This window comes from Leopardus geoffroyi, chromosome D1, assembly GCF_018350155.1.
Source record: "Leopardus geoffroyi isolate Oge1 chromosome D1, O.geoffroyi_Oge1_pat1.0, whole genome shotgun sequence".
Classification (NCBI taxonomy): Eukaryota; Metazoa; Chordata; class Mammalia; order Carnivora; family Felidae; genus Leopardus; species Leopardus geoffroyi.
In genome coordinates this window covers 28,588,378-28,614,164 of record NC_059329.1, presented here as the reverse complement: position 1 = coordinate 28,614,164, position 25,787 = coordinate 28,588,378, and the positions used below count along the sequence as shown (strand labels likewise).

General features: G+C 39.8%; 1 protein-coding gene across 8 annotated transcripts in view; it reads right to left on the bottom strand.

The window, feature by feature from the left end:
- Positions 1-25,787, bottom strand: part of NTM (neurotrimin) — a 948,891-nt gene that overhangs the window by 306,301 nt on the left and 616,803 nt on the right. Inside the window, exon 1 of one of the 8 annotated variants that reach the window (XM_045483503.1) lies at positions 20,497-20,534. The exons of the other annotated variants lie outside the window; for them this stretch is intronic. Coding sequence (XP_045339459.1) covers positions 20,497-20,519 — 23 coding nt within the window. The 5' untranslated portion in view covers positions 20,520-20,534. Of the gene's footprint in view, positions 1-20,496; positions 20,535-25,787 lie in introns of those variants that run through there. 8 annotated transcript variants of the gene reach the window in all.

The window sequence follows — 25,787 nt, the reverse complement described above, 5'->3', positions numbered from 1 at the left end:
TTCGTCAAACTACCCTGCAGAAAAAGCTGAGCCACTGTAGACAGCTAGGCTAAAAGTCATGATAATTTCTTGCATTAGAATAAGACTCTGATAGGTTAATTTATGCTAAATAAATAAACAATAGAAAGTCTCAGTGGCTTAAAACAATAAATGCTTATTTGTCTCTCACATTAGATGTCCATCCCAGGTCAGTGGGCAGGAGGCAGCCCTATGGCTCTTTTTCATCCACTCTCTCACGGACCCAGGTTGAGGGACCAGTCAAAATCTTTATAAAGCTATTGATTGCCATGACAGGGAGAAGAGAGGGCTCTGGAGGACCTCAAACTGGAAATAAAATAATTAACCCACCCCTCCCCCAAGTGGTACATGTCATTTTTACTTCCCTCTCATTGGCCAGAATTAGCCACATGCTCTCCTCTGCCCCATAAGAGAGGAAGAAGAATCCTACCAAAGAAAGTGCTTGGGATGCAGAGAGCCCAAAATAATCACTGAGTAACACCAATGATTAGCACAGGCCCACCATGGTGCCCAAGGCTATTCCATGACCGCAAAGGACAAGGAGATTCAGATCCTATAATCCTGGGAACAAATGAAGGAAGGGATTTTTGGTTGACCTGGTCTATGTCAGTACTGTAGAAAAAAGAGATTCCTAGTGTACCCCTGATTACATCAGCCCCTTAAGCCTTGTCCCCAAAGAAATGATTGCAGAACTCTATTGAATTCAGAATAGGTGCCTGGTTCACACCTGCCCCATGGGACGCCTCCTCCAGGGTTGTCTTTAAGTGTGAAAACCAGGATATCTGTGCCATGCTGAGGTTTTCAGTACCACAGATACACCTTTGTTCTATGGAGTTCTTGCAATAGAGACTTTAATTTACACCAAGAGAGACTGCCTTCTCACATTCTCTAGATTCTTCTTCTTGTTGGATTTTTTTTTACTCTTTTTGGGTAGATTTAAACATTTTCTGTTTCCCAAATTTTCCCTCCTGCCTCTAGCCTTTTCACAAAAAAAGAGAGAAAAGACACACAAACAAATCAAACTGTCTCTGTTAAATCAATGGCTGTTCCGCTTCCCTCAAGCTTTCTCACCATTTTGGGTTGAGAGATGCAGGTGCTAGGCCTCCCTGGGTGAAGTCATTTATTTTTGAGCCATGGAAAAATTGCAAGGGAGATTTTTGTCAACTCCTACACATCCTTGAATGCTAACACCAAGCACTCTTATTAAAGGAGCTGTCGAGATGAATTAGCCAAATGGGACGAGGCTTCTGAAAGAAGGGAATACCTAATAAGAAGAGAGGGAGGGAAAGGGGCTGTGCTTCTGACAGAATAATAATGCAAAATCTCACTTATCTGCACTAATGGGAGCACAGGTGAGCACTAATAACTGAAATATGCAGATGCAGTTAAAACCCTTTACTTTTTATTTCTTCCAAATTTTTTTCTTTCTTGTTTAATGTTGTTTTAAAATTTCTAAGAGAAGCATTCTCTTCAGGGCAACAAGAAGGAGTTGAGTCAGAAAGACAGTTTATAAATCTACATAGACTAATAATGTATGCTACAGATCTGCTGTGGGTCCATGAAAGTGAAATAAATACTAGGAAGGATAAAGTCTAAGGACCTCTTCCTCTTTTTAACCGGGAAAAGGAAGGTAAAAGAATATAAATCAACAACCTCCTAATGAGCATGGTGCACATAGAAAGGAAAAGGAAAAGAAGGAAGGAAACTTCTTTAAATACCCATTATATGTCAGGAGTATTACACACAATTATCTCATTTAATACACACAACAGGTGTACCTGAGTGGCTCAGTCTGTTAAGTGTCTGACTTCAGCTCAGGTCGTGATCTCACAGTTCATGAGTTCGAGCCCCGCATTGGGCTCTGTGATGACCGCTCAGAGCCTTGAGCCTGCTTCAGTTTCTGTGTCTCCTTCTCTCTCTGCCCTTTCCCTGCTCATGCCTTGTCTCTCTCTCTCTCTCTCTCTCTCTCTCTCTCTCTCAAAAATAAATATTTTAAAAATAAAAAATATATACACAACATAATCACATACCCCATCCTTCCAATGTTCATTTATTCACACATTCACTCATCCATTCGAAAACAATCAGTCCCTGCTCTCTGCCTGGTACTAGGCAAGGAGCTGGTGAAAAAGAGAAAACAGAGATACTGCCCTCAAGTTGTTCACCATTTAATGGGGAGATGGGCTAGAAAACAATAAACTCAGGATGAAAACAGTGAGACTCAGAAACGATGTATCTTGCCTAAGGTTTTCTAGATATTAATTGGCCATGACAAGATTCAAGCTCATGGCTCTCTAACGCTATTTAAAACAAAATGACCCAAATGTGGCAGGCTGTTAGAGTTAGCTGATGGAATTCCATCCCCAGATGTGCAGAATCTCTAGGCTGGGGGCCTATGAATCTGTATTTTTGAAAACTACCTTGGAGAACCTAATCTAATGACCAGCCACACCAATGCAACCACTTTACACTGTCAACCCCACCTCTCCCACACTCTCGCTCACCATGCCCACCCTCATCAACAGCCTCCTCACATCAGAAGCAAGAGTAATCATGTCTGCTACTCCCAAGCACCTGTTTTCATTCTGGTAGGGAAGGTGCAAAAGTAACAATTTCCATGAATGGGCTTATGCACATGTCACCCATTCTAAATGTAACTATAAGAACTGTCTCCATTCCAGTAAATTTATCTCTATGCTTCTCAGAGGACCCAATAACATCATTACTTAACATTCCCATGGAGAACACTCCTTTTATCTTGTCATTCACATCTGCTCCAAAGCTGGATCAATCTCCAAGGTAATTTGAACTTCACAAGCTCTGAATGATTGTGATCCCACCACAGATATGCCCATCTGATATGATGCCTTTGTGTACGTGTGTGTGAACCTTCCTCAGACCCAAAATATATTAGGATTTCTTTTAGCCTGTTACAGAGAACACCAATCAAGAAAAATCAATTCCAAACTGACAACAGAATAGCACAGACACAAGTGTTATCAACGACGAGGTGGTCAGAAAGTTAACTGGACAAGGGAAGAGAGATCTTCCAAAGATGAACCGCATGAAGGTGTATTTACACAGAGAGCTAGCCATTTGGAAGAAACTGAATCTCAAAACCACACTCTATTTCTTACTTAATAAATGAGACACATTTTTGACAGCTTTAATGAGATTAAAAGGAAGGAGAGGATTAGAAGCAATTAAAAATGGTATCTGTGTTTTGAATATATATACACATGTGCCTTCTTATTGAGAACAACCCAGAGAAGAGATGCAAGATAAAGCAGCAACCCAATTTGTCTTTTGCCACCATCACTAAACCACACCCATCGGACTGCATACACACACATATTCTCTCCTTCCCTCCTCTGTAATTCTCCTTGGGGCAAACATTCTAAATTATTTATATCTAGATTGAAGGCATCTTTTAGTCTGACTGGGACTAGAGTAATCAAAATATAACTGTGTCATGGATATGCTAATACATTATGCTAATGTTTGATTAAGGAGACTACAGGACGTGAAAAAATGAGGGTAGGAGTGCTAGGCCATCCATGCACTAAAGGATGCTCATGGAAAAGATTGTAAGAGAACCTTGAGCTTTTTAGAGAATCTGAGTGGCTGAGTGAGAAATAATTTCTAAACATGAAACATCCGGGTGACACTAGATCTCTAGGCAGTAGATTCATGAAATTTAACACAGGTGAAGAGATTACTAAGGGCAGAACTGGTTTAAAAACTTTATGTATAAAACTCACTTAATCTTCAACTTCACTAAATTGGTGCTAGAATCGTCCCCATTTTCCATGTGAGTTCACTGAGGTACAGAGAGTTTCAATAACTCATCCAAGATCAGAGAACAAGGAAGTGAAGAAACTTGAGTCCAAACCCAGGTAATATGGTACTATAAAATTAAATAGATGAGATTCTTGGGGGGGGGGGGGGAGGAACGATTCAGGAGAATCATGAGCAGTAAAATAAAAGGAAAAAAAAAAAAAAAGTACCTCTGTCCATAATAGAAATTTATGCAAGCAATGGCCAAAAGCCTCTTAGCTTTGGAAGTATACATAAAGGAACCATTGCGTTTTTCTGCATCCTGTTTATAGAGTATTAATTGTATTCCCTTAGAAGAAATTAATACAGTAAGGTTTATCTAGGACCATTGCAACTCAAAATGTACCTTCTTATCCTCTTCACCCAAATTTTCCCTCCTGATATCCTCCTAATTCAGCTGCTTATCAGTAAACTCCCATTCCTGAATTCCCATTAAAAGATAGGCTATCTTGCTATAGTAATGTTCCAGATAACTGAAGAATTATTAAATTTGGTGGCTTTTGTACAGTAAAGGTGCCACAAACAGCCCATAAGGGAAGGCTGACCAGTACCATGTCACTTTCCTTCTCATACCTTCAGGGACTCCTTGTTGCCACTAGGGGAAATTCCAATACTCTTAATATAACATTTGAAGACCCTCTGTGATCTGCAGGCAACACACCCCCAGTCCTAGCTTTCAGGTGCTCCCATTAACTCCTCTTCCAGTAAGTCCAATTCATTCATTGCACTCTAATTCTGATCTGGATTTTCCCACCATTATACTTTCTATCAAATCTTTCCATACATGCAGACTCCACCTTTCCAAATTGTGCCCACCCTTCTGCGTTCAGCTGCATTGACCTCCTTCATATAGGCTTCCTTGATCATCCACATCTATGTAATTACACTCTCCACTTTCAAAATTGTCTGTCCTTAAGATTACTTGACAGTTACTCATGTATGATCTTATCTAATTTTCCTTTGCTGTTGAATGCACATGTATATATACACGTGTATATGCTTTCAGTGGATTTTTTTTTCTCTTTATGCCCTGTCTGTCCAACAAAATGTCTAATCCTTAGAAGGCTGGTACTGAGATGAACCTTTTTAAAATTTTTTAAAGTGTTTATTTATTTCTGAGAAAGAGAGAGAGAGAGAGCAGAGGAGGGGCAGAGAGAAAGGGAGACATAGAATCTGAAGCAGGCTCCAAGCTCTGAATTGTTAGCACAGAACCTGATGGTGGAGGTCAGATTCATGAACCGTGAGATCATGATCTGAGCTGAAGTTGAATGCTTAACCAACTGAGCCACCAGGCCCTCCGAGATGCATCTTTCTATTGTCTTCAATATATCTCTTCTCTTTTGCATCTCTTCGTCCTTGTATCCCTGCCACATCTGGTCCACTACTTTGTACACAGCAAGCACTCAATGAATATTTGCTAACTTGAAGGGGCATACAATATCCCACAGTGATATGGAAACATTTGATGCTGCTTTTTTTCTTTAGTAATGCAAAACCCACATTTTGTATCTTTCAATACAAATACCTCTCAAAATCTGATCCTTGAATTTCTCTTCAGCCTCTTTATTGCTCAAGGCTTCTCTCACCATTTGTCTTCAGCAGAGAACTATCAATGCCACAACATGCTGTTTTATGTTTCTGGGAGTCTCCTTTGTTGCTATCTTTACCTGGATGCCCTGTCCTGATTCTTTCCTCTTGGGGAAAATCCAGATAAGATTAAACACTCCCAGAAACTCACTGCTTATCCCTTCTTCCTCCTTATATGTCACTGCATTTTCCACAATGCTTAGTAAGTAATTGATTACACTTTCCCTACCCTATTTGTTTATGAATTGCAAGAAGACAGAGATTGTTTCTTATTTATCTCCATGTCCCCAGGCACCAGAATAGTACCAAGCACATAGTCTGTGCTTTGTATGTTGAATGAATGAATAAATGAATGATGAAATACAGATTGAAGACCAAAGCACTTATATAAATTTTTCAGTGGAGAACAAGATGAAATTATGCCACACAATGGGATACAGAGGCACCTTGATATGAAAAATGTACTTCCATACATTCACCCCAAATTCTCTTCCAGTTCAAGTCATATCCTCTTGTAATTTATTGGGTTGCTGAAATCCCCGGGAGAAAACCCTTTATGGTAAATAAACTGGAGAAACCGCAGCTGGAAGAACAGTACTGGGATAATGAGAGGAACAGCCGCCAAAGCCATGTTGAAAGACGAGAGCTTACAAAGACAGAGCTGCCAATATGGAAATCCCCAGCTGGCACTGAATTCCCCTTAGGTTTGACAAAGGGATGGTAGATATGTGCCTGTCTTTGGAAGGAGACTATAAGGGTGGGGCAGGAAACTCAGCACATAAATCAGCATCCATGAGAAAGATATGAAAAAAGGAGGGTTGGGGCAGGCATGCCTAGGGGAGGCCCTCTGCACTTCCATGGGTCTGATCATTTCTCTGCAATGGGACATCTGCTATGGAGCTCATCTTCTAGCACACAGATATAACTCCCAGAGCTGCTTTGGCTCATGGTTGCCTTGATACCTTAAGAGAGATTTGATTAAGCCAGGTGGAGGAGAAAAAAAAAAATGTCGTGTTAGAAATCACCGGTATGGAGAAAGAGGAGGAGGAGAGGAAGAAGAGAGAAATCAACCGTGAAAAAGAAAAAGGGAAACATAGCCAGAGACATAGAAAGCCTGTCAAATCTCTCCAAACTGCAACAAAAGCAGAGGAGAGATAGTTTCTCTTTAATGAATGCTTTGATCAGCCCCAGTTGATATAATAATTATATAAAACTACAGCAAGACAGAAATAAGATGTGTTTTTCTCTCATGTAGCCTGTAACTTCTGTGATTGGTTCATATATTTAAGAAAAGAATAAGACCCTTCAAAACAGAGGCATATGTCAGGAGAGAACCTGTTTTCTCCTCTGACTTATGCAGGAAATTTGCAACAATGCCTGTATCCCTTTTCCTCCTTGTCTTGGCAGGGCTGGATATGCCAGCCCATGGCTCTGGAAGGGAAGTAATGGTGGCAAAGCTTTCCACGCATGGATCTTGGTCTAATTTCTCAGGCTAATCCCTGCCTGGCAGTCCTTACATTCCTTCCCTACTCCAAGCCCTTCTCCCTACCTCACTTGACTCTCCCACCAATCTACATTGAGTTGGGCATTTCCCGTGTAATAAGATACTTCGCACTGCTGGAGGTATTGACTTGGCTAATCTCCAGGGAAGGAGGAGTATGCATCATTTTTTCTTTTTCAGAATGATACTTCCCCAAGCACGTGCTTTTCAGAAATAGCAGGGGAGAGAGGTGGTCGCCATGGGAACAGAGGCAACCATGCAAACACCAGTAGTACATTTCTCCCAAGGGGGCATGAGCAAAGCCCCCTCCTTGCTTCTACCCCTATCAGGGCATCTCCTGGAACCTTTGTTTGCCTGAAAAGGAAGAATGCCCAGAGTGGTAAAGGGTTAGTCCCTTTCTTCTCAACTTCCAAGTTTCCATTCAAGAGTCTGATTGAACCTCAGGGTGTTAGAATGGTAATTCAACTGGGCCTGACTAATGCTGGGTCTGGAAAGAAGGGAAGAGATAATGTCTGCTTCTCCATTCCATGTCTTGAGAATTCTCTAGACTGGTGATATATTTGGGCCACAAGCTAATAAAAAGTTGATAATGGCACAAAACAAAGCAGCATCCCATAATCCTCACTCTGGGGTGATTTTCTGCTAGGCACAACCAGTAGAAAATTAAGATGGGTCCAGAGAATGACATTCCTACAGACCATTTTGGTGCTATGGTAGCCCTACACTGGTCCACTGGAGGGCTATGACTGATTTGCTAAGACAACAGTAAGACATATGGGGAGGGGTGCTGTCAGGGGATCCATGGGGAGAAAGTAGGTTATATTCAGCAGCCATACTGCAGCCATGCTGATGGAAAGAGTCTGAGATTGTGTCTCTTTAACTCCAATTGATTTAAAAATAAATCAATCTGGTATAAAATAATGAGGTTTATGGAAATAAAGGAGTCAGCTAGGTATTTGATAAAATGCATAAAAACAGCAAGTTGATTAACAAGTGTTCTCTTGCAAACAATGGTTTTGGAGAATGATGGTGTCCCCCGATAAGGTTGCCCCAATCACAGCCTTGCCTTGAGGTGGGACAAGGGAGGCCACAAGGAATGCAGCAGGGCTAGAAGCCTTCCCCCTGCCACATGCTGTATGCTGATTTATTGGGACTGGAACAATTTGTCTAAAGCTGTAATTTTAACTACCTCCGTGGTGAGCAGCCAATCAGAGGGTTCACTTCACGCAGCTTTTACGAGTCCCCATAAAAGCAGCAAAATGAAAACTCAGGGGCCCTTAAAATATACTCCAAGGGTTTCTGCAGTGCAATTGGAGGCTTTTATGACTCCTGTCAGGACTTTTATGACCCTGTAAAACCAGGCAGCAGCCTGGCCCGAGATGAAAAGTGGCCCCACTGTCTTAAAGTCTAAATGGTCTGTACATTTACAAGGCCTCCAGGAAAGATGGAGAGAACACCGCCAGGGGGGGTTTGCCTTGAGTGAAGTCAGGTTGTGGGTGAGGTAGAAGGACTGGAGAGTGAGAGGAGGCAACTGCAGATAGAAGGTGGGCATGAGAGATGTATATGAACATGGCTTTACAGTTTCCTGCACTTCAGAGCACCCAAATGACCCAGTACTAGTCACCAAACACAGCAAGAGCTTAAGGTTCAGCAGACAGATTCATAACTAACAGGGGCTGGACACCTTCAATGGAAAGATAAAAACTGAAGCCTCCCAGAAATCACAGGCTCCATGGCATTTTTCAAGGACATCTTCCCATTATTATGACACCTACATTACAGAAGGAAAAACAAACAAACAACACACACACACACACACACACACACACACAAAGAAAGAATAGGAGCTAGAAATCCAACTGAGAACACTTAATTTTTTTTTAATTTTTAATGTTTATTTACTTTTGGGAGAGAGAGAGAGAAAGGGAGTGGGGGAAGGGCAGAGCAAGAGGGAGACACAGAATCTGAAGTAGGCTCCAGGCTCTGAGCTGTCAGCACAGAGCCCGACACGGGTCTCAAATCCATGAACTATGAGATCATGACCTGAGCTGAAGTCAGACACTTAACCCACTGAGCCACCCAGGAGGCATCCCTGGCTCGGAACATTTGAAACATTCCATGAAGTTCATAGAAAATTTGTCAATCACAGTGAGAACACCTTTTGACTCAGCATGTTAATCCTCCTCAGCTGGGCTCTTAGCTCAGGCCCACCGATCCCTTCTGAGTCACTGTGACTGAGACAACCTGATCCTGTGCTTTGATCTGGGATCTTAAATCATCCAAACTTATTAGCCAGGTTCTGTGCTCTACATGTCCCCACAAAAAGGTAGTGCTATCCTGCAGAAGTCATGGACAGAGGCCGGAGAAATGCAGCGTGGGTGTTCTTGGTGGGAGGACCAGTGTGGCTGGGTGGGGGGCTGGCTGGGGCAGGGGGAGAAGGCTTCCTGAGCAAGCCCATGGTGGCCACCAGTCATCCACACAGACCCTGAGGAAGGCAGCTGAAGTGAGGCACACTGACTGTAGGTCTCAGAGAATAAGAAACAGAGGTGATAGTGTGTTGAAATACCTCAGGTGGAGTCATCCACCGCTGATGCTTTGCCCCCAGAGCATCTGGTTCAAATGAGGGCCATGATGAAGCTGACAGTGTTCATGAAGTGACTGACTGTGGAGGCTTTGGGGTTCTCCAGGTTGGAGAAGACAGGAAAACAGGAAAGCAAGTGACAGGTGTGGATGTGCTAGTACTGTGTGGAACTGATCTCCAGACATCTGAAGGGACAGGTGTGGGAGAACAAGGGAGGCAATGCATGAGGGAATCAAAAATCTTGGCAGAGGGCAATTGCACATCCAGGGAGCAAAGTTTACCTTGGGGCTGTAGCAATGCCCCAGAGTCAGTCATTATTCCTGTTAAATCACTCGTGTTTTCAGGAACCTTGAAGAGTGGGGAAAACAGGTAGGAAGACAAGGAGACTTGGCTGTAAATCCCAAAACCCCCTCTGTGACTCTGAGCAAGTCCATAATCTTTCTGAGTCTCTTTTTCCTCATCTGTGAAGTGGAGATAAAACAGTTGACTCATATGGTTGCTTTTAGGATTAAAGGAGATAAGGCATGTAGGGTGGGATTTGAGCAGCATCTTAATGAGTGCATAGGAGTCTGTAGTGCTGTGGCCAAAGGGGAGAGGCATTTTCAGCAAAGAAAACCTGTGCAGTGGCTGCAGATATAAAAGAATCAACCAGGAGCTCCTGGGGGGCTCAGCCGGTTGAGTGTCTGACTCTGGACTTCAGCTCAAGTCGTGAACTTATAGTTCATGAGTTCAAGCTCCATGTAGGGCTCTGAGATGACAGCTCAGAGCCTGCTTGGGATTTTCTGTTTCTCTCTCTCCCTCTCCCTCTGCCCCTCTCCCACTCATATTCTCTTATTCCCTTTCTCTCAAAAATAAATAAATTAACTTAAAAAAATAACCACCCATATTTTCGGTAAAGTAAGCCATCTGCTTTGCCTAGAGCATCAGCTCCTTGTAGGAAAGGTTTACCTATTACGTTGTTGCCTTGCCTAATGTGTCAGGTGCTGTGTGGGCTGTGGAAGGTACGAGGTATGGGTCTGGGAGACAAGGACATATGAGACCAATAAGATGGCTGAAGTTCCTGTCTTGACTCTTGACCTCATCCAACCATTACCCTCAGAATAGTGAGTGATCTTGAAGCAAAAACTTGCCTTGTCACTACCCTTTCAAATGTTTTAGGTGTTTGCTATATCCCATGAAAGAAATTCCTTAAGGCAGTCTGGAAGGTCTGGCATGATCTTTCTGAGGTCCAATCAGATGCATCTCATAGCCTTGGCCCTTCTGCTCACTCTTTTCTACCCATACCTCCATCTTTCACATACCACATTTCTTTCCACTCAGGTTCGTGGCAAGTGCTATTCTCCTCCCTGTAACTTGTGCCTACCTAGCTCTTCCTCATCCACTCAGGTCTCAGCCGAGACACAGTTTCTTCCGAGGAGCCTCCATGGAAGGTACTCCATGCCACTGTACCATTCATACTAACCAAGACATACAGTTACATGGCCCCATCCTTCCAGGTACTCTTGCAAACACTCACTAGATTCTCAGTTCTGTGCTCCATTTGGGTCACCTACACTGGAATGTTAGTCCCATTAGAGCAGAACACTGCTATCACAGGACCTGGCCCAGTGCCTTGCAGATAATATGAAAAAATGTAATTTTGTTAAATTGCTAAATAGTTTCCTACATTGGAAACCAATTAAGGTGTTGCATGATCTGCTAAGTTGTTTAGATGGTAACCTACAGTTAGCACGGAGCCACTAATAGTGGGAGCAGGGCACTGGCCAAAAGGATGAAGAAAGATCACTCTGGCCCTGCAGTGGAGGAGGATGCATCAGGCAGCCTGGCTAACTTAAGTCATTCAGGGAAGAAATGACTACAGTCTCATCTTCCACAGTGGCATCATGAATGCAGATATGAGATAAGCCATTCAACCATAAAGTCAGCACACAATGGGGAATTAAGGAAGAGGAAGGAGTCTAGGATGACCCTTGGGCAATCTGGTCTGGGTGATCAGGTGGATAATGGGTTTAGGAATAAGGATTCATAAAATGAAGTTAGAAATAGAGTCCTGTTTGGGCCTTGTTAAATATGAGGTACGTGGGAGACATACAGGTGAAAATGTCCATCAGGCAGCTTGAGAATTAGATTTGGTATCTGGAAAGGCCAGAAACATAAATTGGGGAGTTAGAGGCACACAGGCTAAAATCCCTGAAGTGGGATGAAGTAGTCCTTGGTGTCTGTGTAGAGCCAAAGACACTAGTGGGCTTATGAGAAAACCCTGAAAAATATAAGCATTTAAAAAACCACATAGGACTCATTGCCTTTCTTAACAAACTTCTGCCAACACTCCAGCTCATATTAGCTGGTCTGTGAGCTTACTGATAATATTACTCATTTTTGCACCAGAAAATTTAATAAATATGCTAATCTAATAAAATTTTATTGAGTGCCTACTTAGTTAAGTGGTTAGATATGCGCCCCGTGGGCTCCCATAATACTCTGTATACCTCCATCACAGTTCATCACTTTCTGCTATAATCTTATTTGTCTTTCCATTAAATTATGAACTTCTTGGGTCAGAAATTATGTACTTCAGGATTCCCAGTCCTGCCCACAGAAGGTTTACTCAGTGAATGCATGGACAAAATTCACCATTAGATGGAGAAGACAGATGTGTGAAAATAATATTAAAGAACAAAACTGCTCTCCTCAAGGTCATAACTGACCTGCTACTAGCAAAACCCAGTGTACAATTTTTATACTTAATATTTCACACTATTGGCTAATCCTGTCTTCTTTAAAATCTCTCCCTACTTTGTAAGGATACCAGTCTCTTCTGACTTATATTCTACTTCTGTTTATGTATCCCCTTGTTGGTTTCTCTTTCTCAAACTTCTTACCCCTTCCATTAATTTTTGATGTCTCCAAAACTCACAGCCTCCTTTGTCCTTAATTAATTGCATCCACCATCAGAAATCTGCACACAATGTCTTCGTCTGTCATTTGCAAACAATTATTACAAAAGCCTCATCTGTAGCTCCTAAAATCCCATATATCCAATTGCTAATATCACCTGATTACCTCATTACCCATGCAAAAAAAAATTGGTCTACATACACTTATCCCCAGTTATAACTGATGGCAACAAACTGCCAGTTCTACCTTCTAACTTTCCTTCCTTTCTATTGTATTGCTTTGCCTTCGATAGGATCTTTCGTCCCTTTTCATGAACAAAATAAACTCCTCAGAATCCACTCCACTCTTATGCTCTCCTCACCAAACTATTTGACAAAGTAGGTTATACTATGATGCAAAACCACTCCATACACTTCCTTCTTCTTCCTGAGGTTTCCTTTCTTCTTTGAGATAAAATGTAAATTTTTTTTTTTATTATTTTTAACATTTATTTATTTTTGAAGGAGAGAGAGAGAGATAGAACGTGAGTGGGGAAGGGGCAGAGAGAGAGGGAGACACAGAACTGAAGTGGGCTCTAGGCTCTGAGTTGTCAGCATGGATCCCCGACGTGGGGCTCGAACTCACAAACTGTGAGATCATGACCTGAGCTGAAGTTGGATGCTTAACTGACTGAGCCACCCAGAGGCCCCCTAAAATCTAAATTTCTTAATATTGTTCTCACTCTAGCTGGGCATTACAACCACTTACTGAACTTTTTAAAAATGCAGGTCCCAGAGCTCATCTCGGGTCTAATGAATCAGAATGTTTAGCAGGTGAAACCCATAAATATACTGGGATATGCTCCAAAACTCAGGAAGTTATTGTGAGGTATCTTCATCAGTGGTCTGTTGTTTGTGACCCACTAATATACTACATGTATTTCGTAAAATTTAGTCTCTTTCTCTAGGGATTTCCAGTGCAACCATTCCCCTGTGTACTGTGGTCACAGAAACAATGTTCACACAACAAAACTGTCTTCTAGCCATAGGTAAAGTGGTATAAGCAAACTCAAGCTGACCAAACCAATTTCCTTTCAATGAGAATTTGTTAGTGAACACAGAGAGACATTCAATCTTTCCAGGTGGCTGTATATGTAAGGTCTTGCCTTTTGTGTTGCATCATGTGGGTTAGACATGTAGACAAGCAGTCATGCATTAATGAGGAGAATAAAGAACCCATAAAGGGAACAGCAGAACAGGGGTTCCTGATGGCATCCCTGTTCTCAGTGGCAGCCAATGTTTGAAGCCAAGCTATAGCCCTGAATTTGTACTCCAAGAGAGCATCCAATATTTTTAAGGAAGTTTCCTTTCTTGCCTATGCTAGACTGAATGTGTTTCCATACATAAGTCCAAAATCACACAGATAATAGACCAGTAATGGACTATAATAGCTTCACGAATTATATTTCTCTTTTAAATTATTATTTCATTTTTATTTATTTATTTTATTTAGAAAGACAGAGAGTGTGCGAGTGGAGGAGAGGGGCAGAGGGAAAGGGAGAGAGAATCTTAAGCAGGCTCCATGCTAAGTGTGGAGCCTGACACAGGACTCACAGGATTTCACAGGACTCACAGGGATCCCATAACCCTGGGATCATGACCTGAGCAAAAATCAAGAGTTGGACACACAACCAACTGAGCCACACAGGTGCCCCTCATGAATTCAATTTCTATCTTACCTGTCTACCGTCATCACCAACTTTTCTCCTCCTCCAAAATTCTCCACAGTCCCATTCTACTTAAGAACTCCTCATGACTACTTTTACCTGTTGTTTCTGGTCTACTTTCTTGTGTGCATCCTATGACATATACAACATGTCATAGAATGCTCTTCCTCCACTTTTGTAATCTTAGTAATTAGCCTTCCCATCCATGAAGATTCATTTCAGGGACCACTTCTGCCAGAAGCCCTTAGCAGGATGTTTAAATCTAGAAAATTCTTCTCCTCTGCCCCAAAAGAACTTGTACTTAAAGCTGACATTGCTCTTGCTACATGGCCTTGGAGTCATTGGTTGATTTGTCCCCATAGGACTTAGAGATAAAGGGGAAGGGCTGTGCTTTCTCAGCACAGCTCTGGGCACAAATAATGACCTGTATATTTAATGAAGGGCTGAAGTGATCATTTAAAGAATCACCTTTTAACTACTAATTAATCAGAAAAGGATGTCAAATGAGAAAAGGTCCAAAAAGTGACTGTGTCCTATAATGACCTAGAGTCTCAGACCTCCAAACCAAACTCTCTTGTTATGGAACTACTGTTCTCAACTATGCAACATAGTAGATTTTTTTTCTTCCCATCTTAGGGAAAATAAAGTAGGTAAGATGGAGAAAGCTTCTTTTCAATCCTGCTTCAGGAGCATCTCCCCAAGATTGTATAATTCATCTCTTCAACAAGAACTCCCTGACAGCTGGAAGGGTAGTGCATCTCCTCTACAGTACACACTGCAGTACTAATGTGAATTGAACTAAGTCATCTAGTCCATCTACTGTGCAGCACTGGTTTGCCTTGTATCTGAAGTCAATGTTCTTCGCTTAGGTTAGAGACTGTGTATATCATCCATATAGAAGGTGATTTATCAGGCAACTGGATTTAGAGCCCACCCACTCTGAAAGCAAACAAAGATTCAAAATGAATTTTTTTTTTTTTTAGTAGAGCATGCATGTAGAAAATAGTTTACAGAGCTCGGTTCTTGCCTCATAGGAGATGAAAATGTGATCCTTTGCTAGCTCAGACAAAATCCTCTATGCTACATTAGGCTTGATAGCAAATTTTGTACTTGCAAGCTTTTATCAAAACTGTATATCTGAAATCTTAATAATGCAGGAAGGTGGATTATGTTTCTCCTCTCTGTTCAGGTTTACATCAACAGAATCAGAACTAATTTCTGATTTGAAACTCAGCAGTTTTAGCAGGATATGTAAGAATATTTTGTTAAGGTCCTGTAGAGGACCGAAGGAGCCTGACTTTAGATACACAAACATACATGTATATGCAAAAATGAGAATCTTAATAAAACAACATAAAATAATGATTATATCCACAGATGGAAGAAACTACTTTGGCTCAATATTGGTCATCTTAAGAAATATGAAATATACAAGTGAAAATTTAGAAACAAATTCTCCAGCATCCCATGGCTGGGACGTTTCCATTTTCCATTCTAGTTTCTGACATAATACAGACACTCACATATGTAGCATGGCCATGAAGAGTATCAGATTTAGATTTAGGTTATAAAGAGAGTCAGATTTAGATCAGTTTAAATTTAGAATTTGCCATTTACCAGCTATGAGACTTGAAAATGTTAAAAAAAAAAAATTAGCCTTAGTTTTTTTTTTTTTTTCTTGCCTATAAAACACATTGAATAACATCTATTCTGCCAAACGTATGGTTACTTGAGAGGATCAAAATCAATGTGAGATTAATTATTCTAATGTTCAGATCTCAATATTCCTACTATATATAATAACAGTATGGTGTATATCATTTTATTGTTCCAAGTATTTGAAGCTTCTCCCAATGAAAAGATTATACATTCTATACAACTGACATCAGTCTTGGTCATTTGGCTTGCTTTGGCCAATGCAATGAATAGAACTGTCATATGCCACTGTAAAATGGAAACTTTAAGAGCCATAATGTGGTTCTTTCATTCTTTTCTCTCTGGAGCAAGATGCACATCCTAAATAAAACTGATTCCTTCAGACTTTAGTCCAGAAATTAAATAAATAAATAAATTTGAGTGTATATGCATCCATGTTTATGTGCATGTACATTTATAAATACAGAAATAAATAAACAATATTATATAAACATACACATAGGTTTATGCATATATGTACACATATACATGCTCTATTCTAAAATGAAAGAGTATTTCATTTTGAATCTTTGTTTGGTTTTAGAGTGGGTGGGCTACTCAGTTACCTGATAAATCACATTCTATATGTGTGATACACATGCTGTAACATGCACACAAAAAAATAGGCCAGAGCATGTGTGCATGCACATTTATAAATAAATAAACAAATAAATAAGTGAACGAATGTGTGTGTAGTGTGTATATATATGGGTGTGTGTGTATATATATGTGTATATATAAGGTCCTGCAGAGGACCACAGGAGCTTGACTTTAGACACACACACATACATGTATATGCAAAAATGAGAATCTTAATAAAATAACATAAAATAATGATTATATCCACAAATGGAAGAAATAAACTACTTTGGCTCAATATAGGTCATATATATTAAGGAATATCAAATATACAAATTAAAATTTAAAAACAAATTATATATAAAACACAGTTGCAAGCCACCTTTGTGCTTGTAAGCCACTGATATATTGGTGACATTTGTTATTACCACGTAACTTAGCCAAAGCTAACTAATACACCTTAGAACCTCTCTTAACTAATTTTTCACTTAAATACCCACCAGATTCACTACGCTCTATTTCCTCCAAAAAACATAATGAAAGCCCAGAATCATTGGACTAATACCTAGCACATTAGCATTTTTCTGATTCCACAAGTTATGTGAATAATTAACAAGAATCAGTTTCTTGTATGTCATGTATAACTATTGAGATTTCATATTGTAATTTTATTCTATGAAGAGTAAGTTGAATACTTTGGAAAAACTTTCTAAGAACATATCATTAAATAAATTGTTGTTGATTTTTAAACCAAATGGTGAAATGCATATGAAAGTATTTTATAAATTACAAATTTCTGTTTTGATGTATTAGTTGGTACTGAATTGTCAATTAGTATATTTGTGAGCAGCTAATTTTTATAAAGCACAATGAGGCATATAACACAGAGCTATCTTCAAAGGATATTCAGACCAAAGTATTATAAAATTGAATCAGCAGCAGCATATTTAGCACCATATCTCAGTGATTGAGATAAACTTATTGTATCTATTAAATCAAAACAAATAAACAAATTAAAAAAATGTACAGAATGTTTCAGGCCACTGTTGTTAGATTTACAGGATTAGAAAGGTGATATTTTTTCTATTTTATTCTGTGTTTATATATCTTAGTTTGTCATGTATCCATCCCAAAATAATGCATGTTAAATACTACAGGTTTAAAATAAGGAAATATATGTTAATGGTTTGGGTATTATGTTTTAGTCATTGAAAGTCTATGTAAAATATGGGCTTTTGTTTGAAACCTTCCTGTCAGAGGCCTTGTTGCCTAAGCTCAGCTTCCTAACCTCCTCTCTGGTAATCAATCCATCAGACCCAAAAAACTGTTAAAATGAAGGTAGTGGGCAGGGAGCCACACATATCAACTTCTCTAGATAATCCCCAACTTAAATGGATAAGGCAACTTTCATTCCTCTGATTTTGAGGGGAAAAAACCTGATCTCAAGCAAGAGATGATAAAGAGATGATAAAACCCATAAACCTACTTTACCATCTCTAGAACCATCATTCACATGGAATGCTTTTAACAAAGGAAACCCACAAATGCAATCAATATGTCATCAGGCCACAATGAATGGCTGTGTTTTAACTTATAAATGCCATTTCAAGATGGCGGAAGGAGAGAGCAATACTGTATCCTACACACCAAGCATATAACCAAGTAAGAGGAACACCAGTTCCCCAGGGACCGGGGAATATAGTTTAATGCCCGCAGTTCAAAGGATTAGTTGCCAGATCAGTTCATGGAAAGAAGCATTCAAACATTTGCTCCCTAAGGGTAACAACATGCTGTAGACATATATGTTTTCAGTGCTGAACCCACTGCCTAATATATAATTACAGCTCAATAGTTACTTTCCAAGTGAATGACAATGACACAGCAATTGACTGATGGATTATTATTATGAAGAAAGCCACACATTAGAGCATTTTTATTTTCCTTCAGCCTCATCATAAAATGCCAAGTATCTGGATTATATGATAGAAACCTAAATTATATAAGTACTATTGCCTGCCTGGGTAAAATGTTTACTATTTTAAATATTTTCCTTATATCCAACCCATCATGCAAGGCCTAACCAAATATTATCTCCTCGATAAGTCTTCCAAATCCTTAGCATGTGCTCTGGGGCCCCAGAACCTTTCAATACCATGGAACAAGACAAAGAGCATAAACTTTCAAATTCTGCTTTGCAACCCAGTTGTTTTGCTGCAAAAACAATTCAATGGGTCAAAATCAAATTAAGAAATAGGACTGGGGTGGGATGGAATAGAACAGAATAGAATAGGAAATATTAGAATGTTTTACACATGAGAAAGTAAATACTTCTGTTTGAGTATGTATAAATACAAATGTACAAGCACCTGTCTGAACAACATTATAATTAAACTATGGTTATCTCTATAGGTAGATATGAAGAAGTTTGTAAATCGCTGGTACAGATTTTAAAAAATCACTGGTGTAGACCTGATTAGTATCTTGTTTTCACCACTTGTTAGTTATGTAACTTTAGACAAGTAAGTATGTCTTTTAAAGCATCACTTTCTTAATCTGTAAAAGGGAGATGTGCCACCTGCTTTTCTAGGTGATGTTGCACCTTTTCTGGGCTGTGTTCTTTCCTCTTCCAACAGCCTGCATATTACTTCTTATCCTGAACCCCAATCTCTCTCTCTCTCTCTCTCTCTCTCTCTCTTTCTCTCTCCCTCCCTCCTCCTTCCCTCCTACATACACACACACAATGTAATATTATTCAGTTCCAAAAAGAAGGAAATCCTATCATTTGTGATAACATAGGTAACCTGGAGGTCATTATTCTAAGTGAAATAAACCAGAGAAAAACAAATATTGCATGGTTTCACTTATATATCAAATGTTTAAAAATTGAGAAAAAAAAAGGGCTACTGATTGGCTCATTTGGTAAAGCATCCAACTCTTGGTTTGGCTGCAGTAATGATCTCACAATTCGTGGGTATGAGCCTCACACAAGGCTCCACATTGACAGTTCAGAACCTGCTTGAGATTCTCTCTCTCTACACCCCCCCACCTGACTCACAGCCTCTCTCTCTCTCTCTCAAAATAAATTAAACAACATGTTAACCCTAACCCTATTAATAAATAAATAAATAAATAAACAAATAAAATCAAACTTCCTAGAAACAGAGAGTAGAAGAGTGCTTGCAAGGACTAGGAGATGGAGAATACAGGGAGAGATTGGTAAATGGCTATAGAGTTTCACATATAAGATGAATATATAGATTACTGTATAACATGGTAACTATACTTGATAACACTGTTTGTATAATTGAAGTTTATTAAGAGAGTAGCAAACTGTCCTCATCAAAAAAGGAAAAAAAAAAGAAAAAAGGTAAATATGAGAGGTGATGGAATTGTTAACTCCATGGGAGGGAGAAATTTTCTCACAATGGACACATATATCAAACAATCAGGTCATGTGCTTTCAATATTTTACAATTTTATTTGTCAATTATACTTCAATAAATCTGGAAAAAATAACCATACAGAAAAAATAAAACGAATAGACTAAAAAGCCAACATTATAAACAAGTATAGAAACGAAATGGAACAAAACAGGTCCTTTATAATTATTTCTGTAGTTGACAAAGTGATTTAAAATCTGGGGAAAAGAAAATCAAGCTTTTGTGTAAGGTAGGTATGTTTAAAAATCAGCACAGCAGATGTAAAAATAATCATAGCAGATCACTTTCATCTGATTTCTGCCATGCTATTTTATGTTAATAGCCAGCATAGACATGTCTTCAGGGGCATCATCTTTAGTGGCCAAAGGACCTGTCAGGGTTAAAGTTTCAACTCTGAAACAGTTTCCAATACACCAGATGGAGTTCTTTGTAAAATAGTCTAATTTCCTGAAAGATGATTCTATTCAAAGGAAAATCAGATCCAAAGAGATTGAACATAGTTCAGTCCAAATCAAGGCCAGATCTCAAAAGTCCCCAGTTCAGAGGAGAAATAACTACAACTACTAATTCATTTAGTCTCTGTTTATTGAGTGATCACTGGATAACCTGGGAGCTATTTAGAGTGAGCAGGGAGGTGAAGAGAATAAACACTTACCAAGTACCTAAGTGTGTTTTCATTATGATGGGTCCTTTGCATACAGCCCATTGGAATCCTTACCACAAAAAAACGGTGGGTATTGTGACATTGATGACTCTTCAACAAAACTTGCTTTCCCTTCTTGGGCACTTCACTAGATGTCATTTCCCAACCTCTCTTGCAATTATATGTGATGCTGTAACCAAGTTCTACCTGTTGGAATGAAGGTGGAAGTGCCATGCGTAACTTCTCAGACCTGGCCCTTTAAATTTTCCTTCATGTGCTGCTTTGCGTCTTCCCTTCCCCCAGCCAAAAGCTGATAACCATGGCCAACTTGGTAGGCATATGTTGAAGATATAAAAGCCTCCAGGGGCACCTGGGTGGCTCAGATGGTTAAGCTGACATGGTTTCAGCTCAGGTCATGATCTCACATGTTCTTGAGTTTGAGTCCCATGTCAGGTTCCATGCTGTTAGTGCAGAGCCTAGTTGGGATTCCCTCTCTTCCTCTTTGCCCCTCCCCTTCTCTCTCTTCTCTCTAATTAATTAATTAATTTAAAAAGAGAAAAGGAAGCCTCCAAAATTCAGCATCCCTGATTGAGCACACAAGGTAAAGCCTTCCACATTTTACTAACAATAGCACCATACAGATCTGTTAAATGGTGAGAGATAAATGCCTATTGTAAAGCCACAAAGATTTGGGGATTTATTTATTATGATAACTAGTGTGACCCTAATTAATACTGAAATTGGTACCAGGATTAGAGTTTTGGCATAAACCAAAAATATATGTTAATGACTTTTGTAGTTAGTCAATAGATATCAGTGAAACAGATAGTGTGAGCTAGAAGGCTGGAAATCCCAGTTTTAGAATAGCAAACATTTAATAAAACTGTCACTTCTGATAATTTCTAAGGCCAGTTAGGTGCCAACCAAGCCCATAGGTCTAGAAAAAAATGGATAGAAAGAGCCAAAGTGTTTATGTGTCTTAATTACTCCTCTCTGTTTACACAAATGATTACAAAAAAGAGATGAGCTCAGGAAAAAATGTGCTAGTTTTTAATCAGATATTAAAATGAGAGCTAAAGTAAGAAAGATGCAGAGAAAGATTGATTCTAGAAATTTCAGGCCTCTCTGGTTTAGAGAAGCCAATTGAATTGGATCCCAAATATCGGGAAGACAGAAAGTAGTTCTAAACAGCTAAGGCCCATTAAGACTTCTCAGTTGGACAAAAGGACACACACTTTAGTGGCAAATACCAAATCATGGTCATCAACTTCTTTACCAAGTCTTTTCTTTCAGACCACCTTAATGTAGCCACATTAAGTGGGAAGAGAGGAGCACAGGCACAAAAGGAAGGAAATACTGTAGGCTTCAGAGTTATAGCCATTTATGCCTTTGAGATTTTTCATGTGGCAAATGGATTTGCCTGAACAAAAACATAGAGCAGAAGTTTATAGCATTGTTGAAGGAATTGTGTAGTCAAAGGAACAATGAGAGCCTGTGACTGTAGACAATTGCAAGCTCTCCAACATGCACTCACAGAAAATGAGCTGCACATATGCCATTCAGCCCCAAGGAGGATGTGCTCAACAATGACCACTTTAGATGAGGTCGTGGAAGATACTGAACAAAGAGCTACCCAGTGGGTAGACTTCCCAGGCAACTGCAGACAAAAAATTTCCTCCTGGAGAACAGAATCAGAATCTAAGTAAGAAATGTCTCCAGCTGCCAGGACAAAGGCATCACCACTACCACAAACCCCTCACTGTTTTGTATCTCTATTTCCTCTCTTTTCCAAATTCCAAAATTTCCAAACATTTTATTTTATAATCCTGTCCTGTGACCCTATTAAACAGGAAGTTGAAATGAGGGATGGCAAACCTTTTAGTTTTGCATGAAAAAGCCATGTCTGGTCATGTAGAAAAGGAGTAAATACACCAAGAGATCTTGGACTTTGACCTGGATGTAATAGTTAAATTGAATTTTGAGTTGTCTATCTTGGGCCTGTGTATGTTCTAAATATTTGAAAGGGGTATAAATGGGTATCTGGTGAAGATATTATAGGTATGATTGCTAGCGGTATGATAATATCTATTTCCTACTGTTTCTTGGCAGTAGGCTAGATTCCTTTTCTCAGCTAGATTTCCTTTTTCTCGGCAGTAGGCTAGATTCTAGATTCTCTGTAGCCAGGTATACCAAATAATTGCATTTTAGCCAAAGGAAAGTGAGAAAAAAATGACACATACCATTATTACCCTTAAAACCTCCCAAGTGCACTCCTCTGTGCTCTTTCCTCTTCCTCTGGCTAGCAACTAGTGTTTTGGGTCCTCTTGGATGTCATGTGTTAAAGAAACCATAACCTTTCTTAGACTGGGTCCCTGAGCAACTGTGTGGAGCAGGACTTCTCTCCTCACTAACAATCAGAAACACTCAGACTGTTCAGCAAATAAGACATACACTTATATTGAGTTAACTCAATGATGTTTTGGTGTTTTGGTTTTTTTTTTTTTTTTCACAAATGCAATACTGCACCCTCCATTTTATAGATGTGAAAAATGAGGCTCAGACAACTTATTTTACTTAATTTAGGGATATTGAACATGCAGACGTTGGGCTCAAACCTATGTCTCCCGACTCTAGCATCCCCCTTCACTGTACCACACTACCATTTGGCAATTGAAGATACTCTACTGGTCATTAAGAAAAGGATCTGCTAGGGTCAAGATAAACCAACCAATCTTTTCCTACGTTCAGATATTAGGTAGATTTGTTTTTGCCCCTCGGTTAGTTCATGGGTTTTCTTGCACACACCATGATTTTTAAAAATTTATTTCTCTTTATAGAGCTAAGGAAGCAGTCAGGACTCAGTGTGAAGAAAAAGATTCTGGGTGTGCCCTGCAAGCAAATGAAAAGATCCCCTCCCTCCAACTGCTAATTCCACAGGGATTCTTTAGGTAAATGAAAACCATAAGCCATTTGATCCTGAAAGTTTTTCTTCAGAAAGGCAAGATCAGTTCTTTTCTTTGTGCTAAATCTCACCTTGATTAAATTGGCTTTTTTTCTTAGGGAGTTTTCCAAAGCACAGAGTTACTAACAAGAAAGGTTTTAATAGGGTCCTAGACTTTAAAACCATGGGCAACACAGCCTGGGTCCTTTATGATGTGTAATGAATAAAAGAATCCAATCACCGCTTTTTAAAATCATCTAAGAATGACAATAATTTTCCCTTTATTCCACCCTCCCTTTCTCTCATTTTATATGTCCCCAGTGTTGCTTGCTTTAAAGGGCACACACACTGAAGAAGCAGACAGTCTGCTTTTCCTAGGCGATCCCCCTGGCTGGAAGGACCCTCTCTTCCGGGCAGATCCTCTTGCATCGCAATTCAAGAAGCAATTGCATCTGTTCCATTTCCCCATCTGCTCCCCCTATCTCAGCCCTCCTTTCCCTCCATCCACGTGATGGATCTTCCTTTCTTTCCCCTAGCTCATTGTATCTATGTTCCTTAGTTCTCTTTAAACTCTTACTTCTATGCCTTCTCTAAGTCATTTTAATAAAGAACCCCCACACTGAGAAGAACTGCAAACTCTTCTCCAATCAGGGCAAGTTTCTATGCACAAAACAAACACAAAACCTTCCCTTTGCATAGTGACACTGTGCTGCTGTCTGAAAGTATCAGTCTGCCATCTTCAATAGTTTCTCATAGACTTCTTGTCCCTTCAGACAGATGGGCAGTCTCTGACATAGTTATAAGCTGTAATTTTTTGTTATCTTCTTTCTTTTCCAGGCCCCCTTAGAGCACATTCAGGGTTATCAGAAATGAAGTGGAATAATTTTCAGGTCCTATCCTAGCATAGAAATATTGGATGTTATAACAGAAGAGAAACACACACACACACACACACACACACACACACACACACACAGATGATATGTGTCCCCTCTGGTCTTCTCTTGCCACAGAGACACTGCAGAGGTGCCTGGGAACACAGGGTAAGCAGAGCATTTCCATAAAAATGTTTTATTTTATTCACTTAGGAGCTTCAAGCCGATGAATCATCCCTTGTACAAGGGAAGAGTGCCTGCAAAAATACATCAAGACCACTCCAGCCCAAGCCTAACCAGAAACCGAGGGACATAAAGGAAGGGGGCATCCAGCTGGCATTACACAGTTCACCAGCAAGCTCCATGGTCTAACACAGCTGCATGGGAGCTTCTTAGGTAGAAAAAAAATGTTGTCTACTTAAAATCTAGGCTACCTGGACACAGTGTCAGGAAACTTTAATTCTCTCTTCTCTAGGCCTCAACAGGTAGCCTTATACAATGCAGAGTAAAAAGATTCACACCATTACTAACAGACTCAAATTGTCCAGGACTCATGTACCTTATACTTAAGGGTGAAGTCATATCTACTGAATGTCTATAATACGCCAAATCTTATCTCCCTTCCTTATGTCAAAACAAATGGGTCCCTGTTGGGGTTAAGGAGGTTGTAAAAGGATCAAGCTATTTAAACTTATAAATACATTCTCTCTCTCTCTCTCTCTCTCTCTCTCTCTCTCTCTCTCTCTCAATCTCTCTCTCACACACACACACACACACACACACACACATTCCTCCTTTCCCCCATCAAAGGTGCAAATTTAAGAACTATAAAGTCAACATGAAATAATGACTGGTAGTTGGTCTATAGCACAAAGCACTTCCCATAATGATAAAGATTCTGATTCTGATATCCATACATTGGGCTTGCAAATTTACTCTTGAATCTACTTAAAAAAAAATTAACTCTTGCTCTTCTTTTCCACCATAAACCCTGCCATTTGTTCATGCATCTGTTGCAGAATTTATCACTCTACATTGCAATTACTCATTTGCCTCCTTTTCACCACCAGACTGAACACCTCAAGAGCTACAATCAAAGGTTTTTCTGTTAATAAATTCAGGAGTCAGGGGCACCTGGGTGGCTCAGTCGGTTATGCGTCTGACCTCAGCTCAGGTCATGATCTCACGGTCAGCGAGTTCGAGCCCCATGTCGGGCTCTGTGCTGATGGCTCAAAGCCTGGAGCCTGCTTTGGATTCCGTCTCTCTCTCTCTCTCTCTCTCTCTCTCTCTCTGCCCCTACCCCACTCACGCTCTGTCTCTCGCTCTCTCAAAAATGAATAAACTTAAAAAAGTAAATAAATAAATAAATTCAGGACTCAGCACACTAGTACATCATATGTGTTTATTAAATACTTGGGAAGGAAATAATGTATAAAATAATGGTGTTGTCTTCCATTTGAAAGTGTAATGAAAATTCACTTGATTTC